Raw genomic sequence first — 17,766 nt, forward strand, 5'->3', positions numbered from 1 at the left:
TGTTACCCAGCTCCCTTAGAAGGCCGTGGTCCAGGTAACTCCGAGAGCCCTTCTGTTCCTGATCCTGAGAGACCGTTGTTTTAAAATCGTTGTACTAATGACCAAACATTTACCAACCAGCAGATGTGCATGCTATTGCTACAGGTTGAATATCTCTTCTCAAAAATTCTTGGGAGTAGAAGTGTTTGGGATATCAGACTTTTTTCTTCAGATTTTGGAGCATTTGCATAGTAGATATCTTGGGGACCCAAGTCTAAATATGGAATTCATTTGTCTTGTAGGCACCTACACACATAGTCTGAAGGTAATTTTATACAATATTTTTAGTGCACCTGCATTTTGACTGTGACCACTTGAGGATAGCTGTGGGATTTTCCACCACGGCATTTTATTGGCACTCAAATGTTTCAGATTTTGGAACATTTCAGATTTGTGGATTAAGGTTGCTTAGCCTGTATTATAGAACCACGGCTGCTTATTCTTCTAGATGATGACAATTCTACCTGAATCGAGGCCTCCTTTGGGCTTACAGGTTGTGTTTATATAGAATTTAACTTAACCCTCTTGGCAATTCTGTGAAGTCAATCTGCAATTAATAACCCTATTTTCGAATGACTGAGTCTAAAAGTTTAAGGGACTTTTGTAGGTTAACAGTGGAAGGCTAAGATTTGAACTCAGGTCTAGTGCTCCTCCTCCTATTACAGTCATTCTTTCAAATAACAGAAGGAAGAGAGCCCATAGATCAGAGGACATAGGGAAGGAGGAAAATACTGGAAAGGGTGTTACAAGCTACAAAACTTGATGTTCAAAAGGTCTGGCCACATCTTGAGCCCTGGTCTCTGGCTTGTGCTATAGAAGAATCGTGTGGGATTCAGGTCTAAAAAAATAAGTGTGGATCAGAAGCGAGGCCTGGACTCAGGGGAGGTAAGCGAGGCTCCTGGAGTGCATGATCTAAAGGGGGCTCTTTCTGGGGGTCGTGAGAGTGCCGTTCAGCCCTGAGAGTGGACTTCCCGACATGTTGAGCTATAGGTGCCTTGATGGCCTCACCCCAGTCCTGGCCCTCCTCAGAGGCAGAAGAACCTGTGCTTGTTGCGTTGCTGTGTTGAGGGGCCCTTCAGCTCCTTACAGGATGGACTCGAGTCCCGTTCAGGTTTAGCTCATCAGTGTGAAGCAATAGGCCCACTGGCATCCACGAGAGCAGTGATTTTGCTTCTTAAAGACCGAGTGAAGGGGCTGGGGTCGTGGCTCAGTGGTAGAGGCTTGCCTAGCATATATAGAGGCATTGGGTTCGAGTCTCAGCACCACGTAAAAATAAATAAATAAAAATAAAGGTTCCTCCACAACCAAAACTTATATATATATAAAAGAAGACAGTTGCCATCTGCAACTATCTAGTCTCCATTACTGGTCAATGCAGGCAAGTCACTTACCCTCTCTGGGGCTTATGTAGATAAAGGAAAGTGATAGCACCACAGTAGAGAGGGAACCCCTCTCCTTAGGACTTTTAATAATATGTGAGGGTATAAGAATATAAAACCCTTCTTAATCACTGGTACCAGGCACATTTGTGGAGTAAGTCCAAGTTTACCTGTGCGTGTTTATTATAGTCAGTCACCAGCTGTTAGACCACAGAGGGGTGACTGAAAGGGGAGATAGCAGCTGGGAAAATAAAAACTAATGTCCAGAAGATCAGACTTGCTCTAAATTATTGTTTCTCACTCTGATTCATAATCTCTAGTTGTGAGTTTCGCATTTCCTAATTGACAGCGTCACACATTAGAAAATTCATGTTGACGAAGATGGTTGGCAAATTAGCCAACTGCAAGTTAATAGAAATGGAAACTGTGTCCTTTGTCTGTTAACTAATGACTTGTTTTTAAAGGCTGTCTGCTGGTGAACTGGGAGGAGAAATTAGTAACACATGAAGAAGGCAGTATTTGAAGCAATGTGTTGTTATTGATAAATGTCTAATGTGAAAGGAAAGTGTCTTTCTGAAAAGAAGCTACTATTAATTCTTAAACAGATATTTACAGCCTGTCCAGTTTGTCTTGGCTTAGGAGGGATGGGACTGGGTCCCCAGGACTGTGCAACATTCAGATGTCCAGGAAGGACAAAATCTAACTCAGCAGAGTTATCACAGCACTCTGGGTGTGGTTCCATGGAACCGAAAGAGTTCAAGCTTGGCCTATAACCAGTTTTGCTGGGGAGGGGCCCTGAACTTCAGCTGGAATTCATGGCATTTAAAAGGTTTCTTGGTGAAGATTTTCCATTTGGAAATTTACTGTCCTGTGTGCCTGCCGGGTGACTTGTTGGGACATCCCTCCACCAAGGAGTGGAGGTAAATCATTCCATTTTACTATCTAGTCGCCCATAAAAGCCAGTGCATTCTCTTTTCTACTCATAATGAGGTACATTTATTTGTTTGGACCACATCCAGCTGGCCGGCTTGGGCACGACTGCATTTCAGACATTTTTAGTTGGTGCTCCTCCAATAAATAAATGCGCACCAGAGGGCAAGTTGAAGAGGTAAAGAAGAGGAATGAAATTGCAGGACTAACCCTGAGAACTCTCTTTCCATCTCCAGGCGCCCGTTTCCACCTGGAGATCGAGTCACGTTCAATGGGAGAGACTGCCTTTGTCAACTGTGTGCACAGCCCATGTCTTCCAGCCCTAATGAAGTCACCTGCTCCAGCAGTAAGTGCTATGGTGATCCGATGGCATGAATACCTCTGTAGTTCAAGGGCTAGGGTGGCTTGGGAAGGTTCCTTCCTTCTTGAGAAACCCTGTTAGCTAGAGCCAAGACCAGTCCTTCCAGGGCATTTTCCATTGTAAAATGTGATGTTTGGTGAAGCCTCCACTCAAATCCAGGCAGGGGGAAGCATCTCTATTACTTCACAAAGCCATAAATAGAGTTGGACATAAAACTGTCATTTTTTGACAATCCATGAATGAGAAATAATTATAAAAACCTTACACTGAAAATGCCCATCATAGAGGTTGAGATGGGAGAACATTTGGTGGGGATGTGTTGGAATAGCTATCTCTGCTCGCCTAATGTACAGATGCAGCCATTTCTATTTACTCTTGAATAACACTTTATTCACCTTGAGGACTCTGGCATTTCTTCATCTGAGAACTTCCTTAGTACTGACACGTGTGTTCTCTGAACTAGAGATAGAGGAGCAAAACCACCTCTCCCACCTCAGGAGGCTTGCTTGCTTATGAGCACGTAGACAAATGGGTACACAAAAATATCTAATGTGTGAAGAAAATGAAGACAGACAGAAAATTAAAGCAGAGTCAAGGTACTGCATTTCTATGGGCCAATCAGAGAAGGCCTCTCTCAAAAGGTAGCACTCAAGATTTGAAGGAAGTAAAAGAAGCAGGCGTTTGACACACATCAGGGGATTCATTTATTTATGACAAGGGCTTGTCTGATGTGTGGGGATCCAAAGAGAACCAGTTTTCCTCTCCCTTCCCCAATATGGTGGCCAGTTGTACTTTTCTTCTAATAAATCCATCTGAAATAACTCCAGGTAGATCAGCTGATAATTTTACAAGTCAAGTTTATTCTGAACTCTGGGTACCAAATTAAGAAGCTCTACTTCATCTCTTTTCCTGGGGCATTAGGAGACTTTGGGAAACCTGGAATAAATCCTCTTTAAGCTCTGTGAGTCTTAATACATAAGAATGAGATAAATCATCGCCACTCCAAAGGAATTCTGTGCAATTTATAACAATGATTCCAAATCTTCCCATTGAAATGGAAGATGTATACTTTTATAAAAATAAGAATGTTCTTACCAAAGCATTTGCACAGAGATTGGATCTTGACCATCGGAAGGAAAGAAGGAAATCCCTTCAGGACAAAGGACTAGATCCTAAGCATGTGTATTTATGTGACCTATGAATAAATGGCAGCAGTCTGGGTAGGTGACCACTACACAGCAAGACACAACACTGGGCCCCTCGTGGGGTTTCAAGTCCTTTGCTTTTTACCTGCCCCATGCCCAAGAGAAGCAGTTAGCCCCAGGTCGTTGGGAAGGTGGCCCCATTAGTCACCCCCACCCCATTATTTAGGAGAGTTTATCGTGAAAATTCGCTCCTAAAAACTTTGGAGGAATTCTTCCATCTAGTTAAGAAAAGGAGGCTTCTAAGAGTCCTTGGATCTGATGACAGCTGTGGCAGAGAATCATGGTCATAAGGCTTGCAATAGGGGTGAATGTGTCCTCAAATTGTCCTTTGGTCCACTGTTTAGATAGATGAGAAAATGGAGGCCAATGGATGTACTCAAGGTTCCAAAGATGAGGTCGGGTCAGATGCTGAGGTAGGGTCAGTTCTTTGGGCCCCTAAATTTTTGCTATTTTGTTTCATCTAATATTTCTTATTAGTTGGCTTAAGAAACAGAAGTAGATTCTTTTTAACGACCTTCAGTCCTCCCAGGCCATGCAATGTGCACCACCAAAATAATTAATTTTTATTAAAATTTTTGGGTACATCTATAATTTCCAGTTTTATATGACACACATGTTATACACATAAAAATTAAAGTTGTTAAGTGAAAAATGTAACCAAACTTAGATCCATTGCATTTTTAATACTGGATTTAACCATCATTGCTGATATGCTGGTGGTTGGGCCCAATTCTACTTTCCTCTTTCCTTCCGTGGGCGAAATCCCACTCCGAGGCAGCTGCTTTGGGTCAGAACGTTTTTATTTTTAAGAAGTACTTATCTATTTAGGTAAGTACTCACAGCCACTTAAAGGGTGTGTGGGTGTCTGTGAAGAGGAGGGCTCTTATATATGGATACACACATGCAGAGTACCCCGGAGGCAGGCGCACACATACTATAGCAATGGGAATTTGTAGTGAGTTTCTGAAATTCCGTGGACCATGTTAGAAAGCATTTGGTTGTTATTTGTGATTTTCCAAGAATTGCCTCGTACATCAAAACTACTCTGGCATGACTTCAGTTCCTACTTTAAAAAAAAAAAAATCCAATGACTTTTTAAACTTGGCAAAGGGCTTCCTATATAGAAGCAGAAAATGATCATTTTTTTTAGTGTAAAATTCTTTTCTTGATAACGTTCACAGAGTACATGAAATATATCTAAGGGCCGAGATCCTCTTTTCCCTTTAAAATGTTCTCTTTGGAAGTGAGTTTGCTCCTCTGAACCAGGTTTATTTCACACTCTGTGGACGCGTACCCTTGATCACTGGCTAGGAGATGAAACCCGGGGGAGAGGGACAGAAGCAGGGCAGAGTGGGAAGCAGGAGCTGGCGTGGAGGATGTGAGGAGAATTCACACCAAATACTCTTCCTTTGAGTTTGCTGAATAAAGCTCCGGCTTCAGGTGCTCAGTGGCCACCATGTCTGTGTGTTCTGGTTTAGGAAGACCTCCCTCTAGAGCCCTCTGCTCAGGACTTCCTTCCTCCTCAAAACAATTCTTCAAACCTTTGGCCCTATTTTCTACCTCATGGTGTGCCAGCACTCTGGAACCAATTTACATTATTAACTCATTTAATCCTCTCACGCCCTATAGGTACTAACTACGTGTTCACAGAAGAAGAAACAAACGGTCATAGCAGTCAAGTAATTTGCCCAACATCACATGGGCCCATGTCCTGGCCTTCTGGCTCCAGATGCCAGGCCCCTCCCTGATACTTATTTTACCATGTGGTGTCCCTCTCTGATTCTCAGGAACGGGTTACTGAGCCTCAGAGCTGACCTGACGGGTGTGCAGATGGTCTGAGTGTCCTGATCCCGAGGCTGTGCACTTTCTTCATGCCACACTCGTCTCCCTGTTGTGTCAAAGTTCAGTAAACAGCACCCCTCAGGAGGTTATTCCTAGAAGCAAGATGATTCAATAAGAGATATTGCCATGAATTAGTTAAAATGGTTGCTCCCAGCCCAGTGCATTCGATTCCATAAGCAATCAAGGTGATCCCCAGTGGAGATGGTGAAAAGTACCTCCTAGGGCTGTGAGGAGCGTTAACTTTGCTAGCCGATTCATACTGTTAAAAAACATGCACAGAAGACGTTATCCTCTACCTTTCATTTAAGGACAGTCCTCTGCAGCTTAATTCCACCTTGTTCTTGGTATATTTACCAGTACCCGAGGGACTGGATTCCCACCGACTGGATCCCCAAGAAGCAGCATGGAAACACGTCAGGCTTGGATTGTTGTTTCCTCCACGGCTCCAGTCTATTTCAGGCACCTGAGCAGGAGTGGGCTGCTGTCTACCATCACCCTTCCCCTTTCAGAGGGTGTCTGACTAGTGTCTGATTGCATGTGGGTTTGGCGATTGACATGATGAACACCCACACACAAATACTTCCAAGCCTGTCTTTCTCCCTTCCCTCCTGTACTTAGACCTCCAGATATAGCATCATCATTATGCTGACTGCAGCTGGATCTCCTACAGGTATCAGGGCAAACGCTGTAGTTGGACCAAATTTAACTCTTTTCAAATAAAGAGTCACGTGTGTGTTTTCAACGGGGAGGAAGATGTTTTCAATTATTTCACTTTTCTGTTTGGTGTAACAGCTCTTCACAGTTGCAAGATAATTTTCATTTATCTTTATGTTCTTTCTCAAAACATCATTTGCACTTTGAGTAGGAACTGTCTGCTGAAGCACTCAGCCATAGGTGCAGTGGGGAAGTTCTTCCCTGGGCCAGATCCTGGCTTTTCTACTCACGAGCAATCTCTGTCCTCCATTTTCTCATCTTTAAAATGGGGTGGTCATAGGTTACCTACCTTGTATAATGAAATGAGTAAATGCATTAAAGTGCTGTTTACTTATAACTTAACAATACTAACCATGACTTATGATTAAGGCATTGTTTCTTAATTTTTGTGAATGACAGTCTCAGCCCCCCCATTTCTTGTACATCTGTTTTTCTTCCTTTGCTGCTCCTGATAGCTGCCTTTAATATTTTCCACCAGTGTAAAACCCAATGGAGCCAGGAACACCTCCACACTTACAGCCCATGGATTTGACTCACAGCAATGGGTTTATAGCTGGATCCCCAAAAAGAGATCTTCCCCTTGCGGAGATTAATGAATGAAATGCTTCAAAGATTCAGGGCACGTTGTAAGCGTGGCTTAGCGCTGGCTGTTGTTCTTTAAGGGAGTTGTGAGGCTGGAGCCTGAACTTGGATTCAGGGGAAGGGCATAAAGGTTAAGAACGTGGACTCAAATTCCACCCCTGCACCCAGGTCCGAGCAGTGTGGTCTCAGGTCCTCCAGGCCTTTGTCTACCTGAAGGGGTTGTAAGGAGGCCTAGCTGCAGTGCTGCTTGGGAACACAGTCTGCCTGAGGGCATGGGAAACTTAAGAAGCTGGGCAGGGGGACCCTAGGCCACACTGTTCTATCTTAAGAAATGAACCTGGAAGGACAGAGCAGGGGGCAGGTGTAGGAAGGCCTTGAGGAGTTTGGCAACATGGAGTTCATGAGGATGGCTTTTAACCTAGAGGAAGACCGGTTGAAAACCACATTCTGGAATGTTCCAGGGGGTGATGGTGATCGTGGGGTGCAAAATAAAATATTTTGGATTAGGGCTGGGAAGACACTGGTAATCGTGTTTACAGGTATTGGCTGTGAGGAAAGTTGATTAGGGCGAATGAAAGGGCTTTGTTAAAGATCTAAGGTGTCCTTCACTCATTCCTCAAACACCTCACTGAGGACCTACTAAGTTCTAGGCACTGTTCTAGGCACCAGCAAAATTCTCACACAGTTACCATGTTGCATTACTATGACGCACTTCTCCAGCTAAGGCATCATGGGATATCAATCAGTACATGTGGGCTGCATTTTAATTTTTCCATGAGTGGCCACCTCCACTCCCAAGAGAATAAATTCATTGACTGTAAGGACCCTGTTGTCTTTCTTATGCAAAACCTTCCACTTACTGTTCTAGATAAAAATTCTGGAAATTGAACCAAAAGCCTGCTCTACCTTGAAACTAACTCACATCTCCTCTTTTAAAATGATTGGTTTTAAGTGTTTTTTTTTGGTAAAACAATACAAACAGTACAGGAAGGTGCAAAGAAAGATGAGAAGCACCTAAGTCCCAGCACCAAGAGATCCCCTCTGTGAACATTTTGGTGAACATTCTGGATATTTCTCTGAGTGCTGTAGGTTTGTGTGCACTTGTAAACGTGTACAATTTTATACACATTCTTCCCATAGCACTTTGTTTATGTGTCGTTTTTTTCAAAATTCCATCTTCTGAATGTCACACAAAAGGCTGAAAGCTTTGAATTTGCTTAGGCCCTTGACACAGTGGTCCCCATGTTCCCAAAAAAGCTGTGCCTTAAATGTCTATTATGGCAGTAATTGTCACATACACCTGTTCTTGCTACATTGATCTCTTCCACCAGGATAGGAGCTACTTAAAGGCAAGACTTGCTCTTCTGACAAGCACTGTGCACATGGTAAGCATGGGAATGTCCATTTTGTGTGTGAACTGAAAGCTTTTGAGGGAGTAAATCTCTCCTCCCAGGATCCACTGGTGGGGTCTGGCCCTACTAAAGATGGCTTTGTGGTTCGGTACAATTATACACCAGTACACAGGCCCACGAGAAGTGAGGTACTCTCGCATATTTAAACTCACTTTTATTTTCTCATTTCACAAGGGGAAATGGTTAGTGATTGCTTGAGATCAATTTGTTGATAACAGAATCACAAGTTTTTAAGGAGAAGTGGAGGTGTCAGGGAAAGCATCGCCCCACTTTGTGATGGACCAGGGTGGGCCCCTCTCCCAGAGTTCAGAGCAAGGCCTTTGGCCTGGTGTGGCAGTTCCGGTGTGGCTCTCTCCTGGGTAGGGGAAGGTGTTGGGGGAGCGGAATTCGCAGAGTAGCCTGGGGTTCCTTCCAGAGGGGTGAGGTGTGTTAAAACTCTACACCAAAAATACAAATAACCCAATCAACAAATGGGCCAAGGAAATGAACAGACACTTCACAGAAGAAGATCTACAAGCAATCAACAGATATATGAAAAAATGTTCAACATCTCTAGTAATAAGAGAAATGCAAATCAAAACTACCCTAAAATTCCATCTCACCCCAATTAGAATGGCGATTATCAAGAACACAAGCAACAATAGGTGTTGGCGAGGATGTGGGGAAAAAGGTACCCTCATACATTGCTAGGGGTGCTGCAAATTAGTGCAGCCACTCTGGAAAGCAGTATGGAGATTCCTCAGAAAGCTTGGAATGGAACCACCATTCGACCCAGCTATCCCACTCCTTGGCCTATATCCAAAGGGCTTAAAATCAGCATACTACAGAGATACAGCCACATCAATGTTCATGGCTGCTCAATTCACAATAGCCAGATTGTGGAACCAACCTAGATGCCCTTCAATTGATGAATGGATAAAGAAACTGTGGTATATATATATACAATAGAATATTACTCAGCCATAAAGAATGATAAAATTATGGCATTTACAGGCAAATGGATGAAATTGGAGAATATCATGCTAAGTGAGATAAGCCGATCTCAAAAAACCAAAGGACGAATGATCTCCCTGATAAGCGGATGATGACACATAATGGGGGGTGGGAAGGGTTAGTGTTAGGGTTAGGGTTAGGTTTAGGGTTAGGGTTAGGGAGGAAGGCAAGAATGGAGGAAGGAAGGACTGTATACAGGGAAAAGAGGGGTGGGAGAGGTGGGGGAAGGGAAAAATAACAAACAACATTGCCCTATGTAAATTTATGATTACACAAATGGTAGCCTTTACTCCATGTACAAACAGAAACAACATGTATCCTATTTGTTTACAATTATAAAAAATTTACAAAAAAAAAAAAAGAGGAATTTTCATTTTCAGATTTGTCAGGCTGACGTCTCTAACAGAGATCCCAGTGTGATGCCTCTTCTCACTTCACCTGAGTCAGAGTTACATCAGTTGTAAGAAAGGAAGACAAGTTCCTGCTTTTTGCAGGGAACAGGTACCACTCAGGGATTTGTTATAAAGAACTTTCAGTGAATAGAAAGCTATTGGCATTTTGCTGTTTGCTGTTCTCATTTCAGTAGATATGTGTCTTACATAATAACTAACTTATCAGTAAAGCTGGAATTTTAATGGTTGGAATAGTAGTCATTTTCCTGGTTGAATTTTAATTTTTAAGTAGCAGTAAAAAGTCCTTAGTTGTTCAAAAGGACTGTATATTCCTATTTATCCCTATAGTTGTATATTCCTAGAGATTTTCCTTGAAAGTATATTTGAAAAATTGCTTTTAGTAGCTGTGCCTAGGCAAGGAGAGAGGGAAATGGGTAATGGAGGGAAGGAAAATGATTTTTATTATATGAAAAAAAAATTTACCTTGTGTTTTTATCTATGTAAAACCAAAGTATCTCAAAAACAAAATAATGTTAATTTTACAAAGTGAAATGAAAGACCTCTCCAGACTGAAGTCTCACTGAAGTCTGTCCTCGCTCTGACCTTCTGCCATGTGTATACAGTGACTGGTCACATGAGGAATGCACAGAAGCTGACATTCTACCCCCCTTTTTTTCTTCCTTACTTTGGAATAGAGTAAACAAGCAGCTATTTTCTAATGAGTCCTGAATCTGAGGAGCTGACGTAGAATCAAGTATGGTTCCCCCCTTGGCAAGAACCCATGTGTGCCTGGTGACCACAGCCAGTTAAAGATTTCTCATAACACTCTTCACCAAGTTAAAGTTTACAACTAAATTAGGGAAATAGGCTCACAAGCAAACCTTCTGGGTATAATATTTTTTAATTGAGGTGAAATTCACAGAGCATGAAATTAACTATCTTAAAGCCACCGTTTGGGGGCCTTCGTGTATTTACAGCATTGTGCAGACAGCACCTCTGTCTAGTCCCCAAACCTTCTCATCTCCTTTACAGAAAACGCTGTCCTGTGAGCAGTTATTCTCCCTTCTGCTCTCCTCTCAGCTCCTGGCTGCTTTCTGTGTGGATTTACCTATTCCAGATATTTTATAGATATGAAATCATGCAGCCTTTTGTGTCTGGCTTCTTAATGTTTCCCAGGTTCCCGCAGATTGCATTGTTTATCAGTACTTCCTTTTTCCCACTGGCTAATATTGCCAAATACAGCTCTATGGCATTTGTATCCATTCATCTGCTAATGGGTACGCAGGTCATTTCCATCTTTGTCTTTTGAGTACAGTGCTGTGATGAATATACATGTACAAGTATTTGAATATTTGTCTTTTAAGCCGTGGTGCAGTTTTTAGAGAGGTTTGGTAAGGACTGTCTCAAATCTTAGAAGCAGTGACTGCCAGCTTTCCAAACCTTCCCCAGAAATCTTTGCCCAGTCGTGTGGCAGGCCCTGGCCTGGGTACTATTGAATGGTGTCCAGTGATGGCAGGTAGCAGAGACCACCTGAGTACCCTCTCTTCCTCCCTCCCTCCCTCTCCCCATCTCTGGTTCTTCTCTTTTTCTCCCCCTTTCTTTCCTTCCTGTTGCTGGCTTCAGCAGATGGCCACTGCTCAGCCTATTGGCAGAAATTTGCCCCCCAATTTTCCAAACTCTCCAGAAAAAAGTCTGTCTTAGCCACTTCGGAGGAATGACTAGGGGAGCAGATGCTGTTTGCTGGGTGTGTCTGGATTACAGATTGTAAGCAGAAAGGGGAGCTGGGTAAGCCTGTGCAGGAGACCCAGTGTGTGCTCGGTGAGAGGTCCCTCGCCCTGTCCTCCGAAGCCCACGCAGGTTGAAAATCGGTGTCCTTGAGGTTGCCACATGACCCTTCCGTGACTAGGCGCTGTTTGGCTTTGTTTTGCCTTCCCACCTTCCTCTTGCTTTACAGACAGCATTTTCAGGCAGGAGAGAATGCTGTGTTCCGTTGATGATGTTGGCATCCCAGGGCTGAGCAGCCACATGGGACAGGTGAAGCAGGGACCAGAAAGCAACGGCTTGTCTTCCTCCAGCTGGCCTTTTGTAATCACCACTTGGACATTTTGAATTTAAGAGTGTACTTATTAGGGTGATGATTTGTTCTGTATGTTTAGTCCTTCCTTTTATTTCTAGCTCCAGAAATATACACGTAGACACACACACGCACACACACACACAGTTCCCTTTGCCAAGATCTTAAACCTAGATATTGGAGCAGGTGACAAAATAGTATTAATGTTTATGCTAATATTTTATGTTACAATTTTTTATTTGTTGTCTGAGAAATGCAAGGATCTCTGTTCAAGAGATTTCATATGACACGTAAGGCAATGAACACTGTCTTTAAGCAGACCTCAAAAGTTTTCAGCTCCTAACAGTTTTCAACATCCTTTCCAAAGTACATGTTTTACTTAATAAATGTAAATAAATGTATACTACCTGGCACTGACTCTGTAAGACACCCGCATCATTCACTCTGGTCCAAGCAGGCCATGAGAAGTTGAGTCTCCCTAGGCTCATCAGAATGGGTCATCAAGTCCAGTCCTGAGTGCAGCGACAGGTTTCTGTGCCATTCAGAGTCATCCTTCAGTGGTAATTAGCAGAAAAATGTCAGACTCTGGACTCTAATGCTTTTGGGTATGAGTCTGGGTGGGAATTAAGTCCACAGTAGGTTTTATTCTGTTTCTTAGGTGGTTCATGGAAACGCCTAGCAGCATTAGTCTGGGGATTCCTGCTTAGTAAATTGTTAATGACTTGAGAGGGAAGGATTCCTGGTCGTGAATATAGGAAAGAAACATGCCTAACACTAAAGGAAAAACTTTTTGATCTTGAGAATCCATGACACTCCTGACAGCATTCTTTGGACATTGGCTTAGGAATTAGAACTGGAAATTGGAAAGATGTAAATGGTTTATATTTATGAAATCTATGACCAAAGTATCTACAACTCCATAAGCACATGTGATACGGAGCAAAGACAAGAGAGTGTCAAAGACTGGATTTTAGAGGACTTAGAGGGTGGCTGCTGCTGGGCCTCTGTCCTGATGAGGCTGCGGTCTGTTGCTGTCGTGGCCCAGGAAGTCTTGTTTGTTGTGCAGTGTTGTTCTCCAAAGACGACAAGAAGCTCCACTTAAAATAGCGTATCAGAGGCTACCCTGGCTTGCGATGTTTCCACCATGGCCATCGAGACAGCAAAGCAAGCTACTGACATCAGCAGGGACAAGGGTGACTGTGCAAAGTCTAGTTCAAGGTCAGATCCTTTCATAAATCATTCTGGGCCACTTTTAACATATGAGATATCAATCATGTACAGCACTGAGACCTCATTTTCCACAGAGTGGGAACACATTGCACCCAGGATTTGTCTTCTGATCTCATGTTACTTTTCTGGAAAATGGGCAGCCTAGAAATTCAGAAGTTATAAAAACTTTTTAAAAAATTACTCTTGAAAAGTACTCAGCCTAAGAAATTTGCAGTTTCACATTCTGTTTTGGACTTCATTTTCTTTTTTTTTTTGGTGTTGGGCATTGAACCCAGAGCCTTGTGCATAGTAGGCACTTGTTTTCTCTTCCACTGAGTGGCACCTCAGTCCAGCTCTCTCCTTTCTTGTGCTGACCCCTTATTCATGGTATTTGCCATGACAGGCTAAAAAAGAAAATTGTGGATTCACTTCAGTGACTTGGTTTAAATAAAAAACATGGACTGTGCCCAGTCAACATTTGTCAACTCATAGGTGACTAATTTGGGACCTGGCAATATTCAACAGCCCGGATGAAGACAGAGGTCAACATTCAACAATATCTACTTGATAGACTGACCTCTTGTCCCTAGGAATGGCCTTCATGATCAAAGAAAAATTTTCAAGTACCCAAATCCTTTATACCTTAATGATGCTAAAACTGTAGGCCAACTCTTATTTTTAAAGTAACATAAGAAAAGTCTGGATTTTTTTAGCCCTCTGTCACCCACTCAAGGGCCAATGAAGGCCAGATTGGCAACTTGGATGTTCAGTTCAAGCAGGAGAGCAGGTGACAATGACAATGACTCTCTGGAGGGGAGGGAGGGACCCTAACAAACAAGAACTACCTGTCCTGTATACAGTGGGCAGTCACTTTCCATGAAGGAATCCACGTGGCAGAGGCTGAAGTGGCCTGTTGAAGGTTCGGGTCCAAGGCAACTGGGTACCCTAACGGCATCTGTCCTGTGTTCTGGTTGCTCTCCTGGGGGCTCCCCACCCCTTGGGACAGAGCAAGTATTCTCACATCCTATCTTTATAATTGTATCTCACAAGATTAGGAAATTCATGTTCAGTAGGAATGTTTGGATGACAAGATGTTTTTAAATCAGGACCTCAAGTTAGTGACACCCTGGAACTTAGGCTCTGCGATTGGCCAGGATAAAGTGCCTCTATTTAGCGGTTCATTGAAAGGATATTTTATAAGGTCTTAAAAGTCTTATTCCACTTTCTATTAATAGCATACTAAATCTGAAATGATTTGTTACTATTTATTTTTCATCCATGTGTATAGCCATGAATTTATGTGGTAATTTTGTTTTGGACAAACGCTGTTCCTTTTTTATTCTTACTGTAAAAAAGGATTCTGGGGAAAGCTTGAATTTTCCGGAACATATCTACAACAGTTTCAATACTGAAAGTTGATTCTTAAAATAATTCTTATTTTAGAAACTTTCACAATAAAGAAAGAGCATGATCTGAGTGTCTCAAAATCCCAATAGATATTTTATAATATCTTAGTATCACAGCAAGCATTGATGAGTGACATCTCCCTTGAGACTTTGTTTTTATTTCGGATGTTCAGAACTGAACCCCAGCTCAGGCTAAGCATGTTCCTCACCATGGAGCTACACCCCCATGTTTTTTTTTCTTCCAGCAATGTGGATGGAACCCAGGGCTTCACACATGCAAGTCCAACCCACTACCACCAAGCCACCCAGCCTTCTAGTACCCATCTTAGGAAAATGGACTACTATTGTCTTCATATCTGATGCCTTTGCCCAAAATTCTGCAACACTGGGAAGAGTCCCATTCCACATTCTGAAAGCTTTGACCCTAGATGGACTCTGAATGATCTGGGTATGTCCGAAGCATGCAGGCTGGGGAAGGCTGGGACCAGTGGAAACTGAGCTACCACGTGTTTCTCCTTCTTGTGGCTCCATGTCCCCAGCCTTCCTTTCCAGAGAGACATCTTTGCAGAATAAGACATATTTTTGTCCCTTACCATCTTGAATGAGGAATTCTAGGAAGGCAGAAAATCATTCTCAAGGAAAACAGGTATCCAGGTGGACAAGACCTTCATGCACCTAAGTGACAACCTCTCAGCTTGGGAACACCAGCCTCCTCCCAAGAACTGTATGTCTCTTTCTTCAGCTTAAATACTTTGGAAACCCAGGTGTCCATGGGCCTCTGTCCCAAAGAATTAGATAGATTAAGGCAGATAGGCAAGATCCCTATTGTTAAGGATATTTATGGCCTTTGAACAAAATGATAGAACTATGGAACCAGGTGTGTACTTGGATGTTAGTTGAACTTGGCGGTGAGCGGCCAAATCCCTGCTTTGCTCTGGTTTTGGTGCCAAGAGTAGAGCTTGAGGCAAAGTGTTTAAGCCCGTTTGTTCTTATTTATCTTTTTTTCACACTTGGTCATTATTTTTTCCAGGAGAACGCTGGCTGTCACTAGTGGATTTTGTTTCCCTGACACTGTTCCATATTCACCTATTTCTGACTTTGACAATAATTCCAGTGCCAATCACCAGCTTTCTATATTTATCAGCAGCTGCTTCAGTGATGTGGAAACAATTTTCTCAACAGCTGAAAAACATGAAGATAGAGAGTAGGACGTTTTGTTCTTTATAAAGGAGCTCAGTTGGAGCGAGCACAGAAGTGAACCATCGAGCACGGCTCTGTCTCTCCATCTTTTACACTTTGCCCAGCAGGACTTCAGGCTCCAGTGGAGACCATAGCTTTGTCCAGAGAAGAATGGGCAGCCTTAGTGGAATATACTGGAAAACTGGGACCAGCTGAGGCAGGGTGGTTTTCTCTTATGTAGGAGGCAGTCTTTGTTGATTTGCTTGTGTTGTGAAGTTCGGGATGGAGGAAGCCTCCCCCCAGCCTCTCCTTCCAGCCCAGGTTGGCTGGCTGGCTGGCTGGCTGGCTTTAATTTCAGAATTGGATGAATGTTTCTCTATTAAACATTATCAAAATGCCTGCCTTTCTGAGGTCCTTGGCAGGACTCAGAGGGTTTGAGTGGTGTAGACACCACCTGTGAGGTCAAGGGCTTCCAGTCTGCATGCATTTTGACTAGGAATGAGAAGACCAAGTGGTACCGTGTTCACAGAGTCCTTCCTGATCCATTGCAGCCCTCAGGGTAGAATAGCTTGGTGATCCTTATTCTCAAATTGTGTCTTAGCTTCTTGAATAGCTCTGGAATGTCTGGGCACCGAGGTGCTTGACTGGAGTCAAGAAGCTGGTTTTCTTGTCCTAGCTCTGCCCCAATCAAGGAGGGGAAGACCTCTTGTGTGCATGTGTAGCACTAAGCCTTGTGCTATGCACGAAGATGATCTCATTTCTTCCTCCCAGCAAGTGGCTGTTATTGTCAGCACTTTGCAGATGAAGGAATGACGGTTCAGAGGGAGTAAATGACCCAAGTCTTCCCCCACCAAAGCCCACGCCCTCATCCAGCATCCTTCTCCCCATACGTCTCTGCTCGTGCAGTTTGGAGACCTTGAACCGCTCTGCCAGCCCCCCTCAGTCCAACAGTCTCCATTTGTGGAGTTGAAAAACCATCACTCAAGTTTACTTCTGCCTTAAAAAAGTCTGTTACATAGCCTTTTCCTTTAGGATTTAAATCTTCACTGCCACCTAGTGGGAATTATCTAATGAGATGCATAAAGAAAATGTTCAGTTCAATTGGACTAAAACTATCCATTTCATCCAGAAAAAGCCAAAACTGTGGAGACAGTAAAAAGTTCAATGGTTGCCATTGGAGGTGGGAAGAAGGGGCGAGTAGGCAGGGCACAGGATGTGCGGGTGAGATTATTCTGTATGATACTGTGATACTGGGTATGGGTCACAAACTTGTCCAAACAGAATGTCCATCTTGTCCCCAAGACTGATTGCTAATAATCTCTGGGTGATAATCATGTGTCAGTATATGTTAAGCAGTTACAACAAGTGTACGGCTCTGGTAGAGGGCATGGGGGGCCATGTTTATGGTGGCAGGTGGAATATAGGAAATCTCTTTATCTTCTGCTCAATTTTGCTGTGAACCTAAAACTGCTCTAAAAATAGTCTATTTACCTAAGTAACAATCAATTCATTCTAAATACATATTGTACTCCTACCCTTTAAAATTGTATTTTTACACAAATATCATGCTCTTCCATTTTTCTTGATAATAAACTGCCAGATGTGAGATTTCTTTATAATAATTTTGATGAGATTTGGGGATACAAATAAACTGTAGTTTAAAAAAAATACTTTGTACTTTGTGACCATCTAATGTGCACTCAGTTTATAACAAGTCATGGTCTAAGAAATTCTAATCTGTAATATTCAGAATTGACATTTTTAACTTTCTTTTTTAACCATTCTCATGGTTAAAAAAATAAATAAAATAATAATTCGTGCACCATAGAAGACGTGAGGTAAATTCAGGTCCCTCTCCATAGAGGGAAGTTCTCAAGAAGCTCTTGCTTTTTCCCCCAGGCATGTTCTATTCTGGGCGAGCAACAGACGCTTCTCTTTACTATTTTTCTATGCATGAGCTTATGCTATGAGCACTATTGTACAGATCACTTTCCTCACTTGATCTATTTGGAAGTTCCACATCTGCACATAAATGTACCTCATTCTTTC

At 42.7% G+C, this 17,766-nt stretch overlaps 1 protein-coding gene across 10 annotated transcripts in view; it reads left to right on the forward strand.

The window, feature by feature from the left end:
- Positions 1-17,766, forward strand: part of ABLIM1 (actin binding LIM protein 1) — a 307,615-nt gene that overhangs the window by 191,386 nt on the left and 98,463 nt on the right. For all 10 annotated transcript variants that reach the window (XR_013763491.1, XR_013763492.1, XR_013763493.1 and 7 more), the window contains one exon: positions 2,585-2,694. Coding sequence is in view for 5 of the 10 variants with exons in the window: in XM_079137919.1 (XP_078994045.1) it covers positions 2,585-2,694 (110 nt within the window). In the remaining 5 variants the exon portion in view is untranslated. The remainder of the gene's footprint in view (positions 1-2,584; positions 2,695-17,766) is intronic.

The sequence above is a fragment of the Sciurus vulgaris genome (genome assembly GCF_902686455.1).
Source record: "Sciurus vulgaris genome assembly, chromosome: 4".
Taxonomy (NCBI): Eukaryota; Metazoa; Chordata; class Mammalia; order Rodentia; family Sciuridae; genus Sciurus; species Sciurus vulgaris.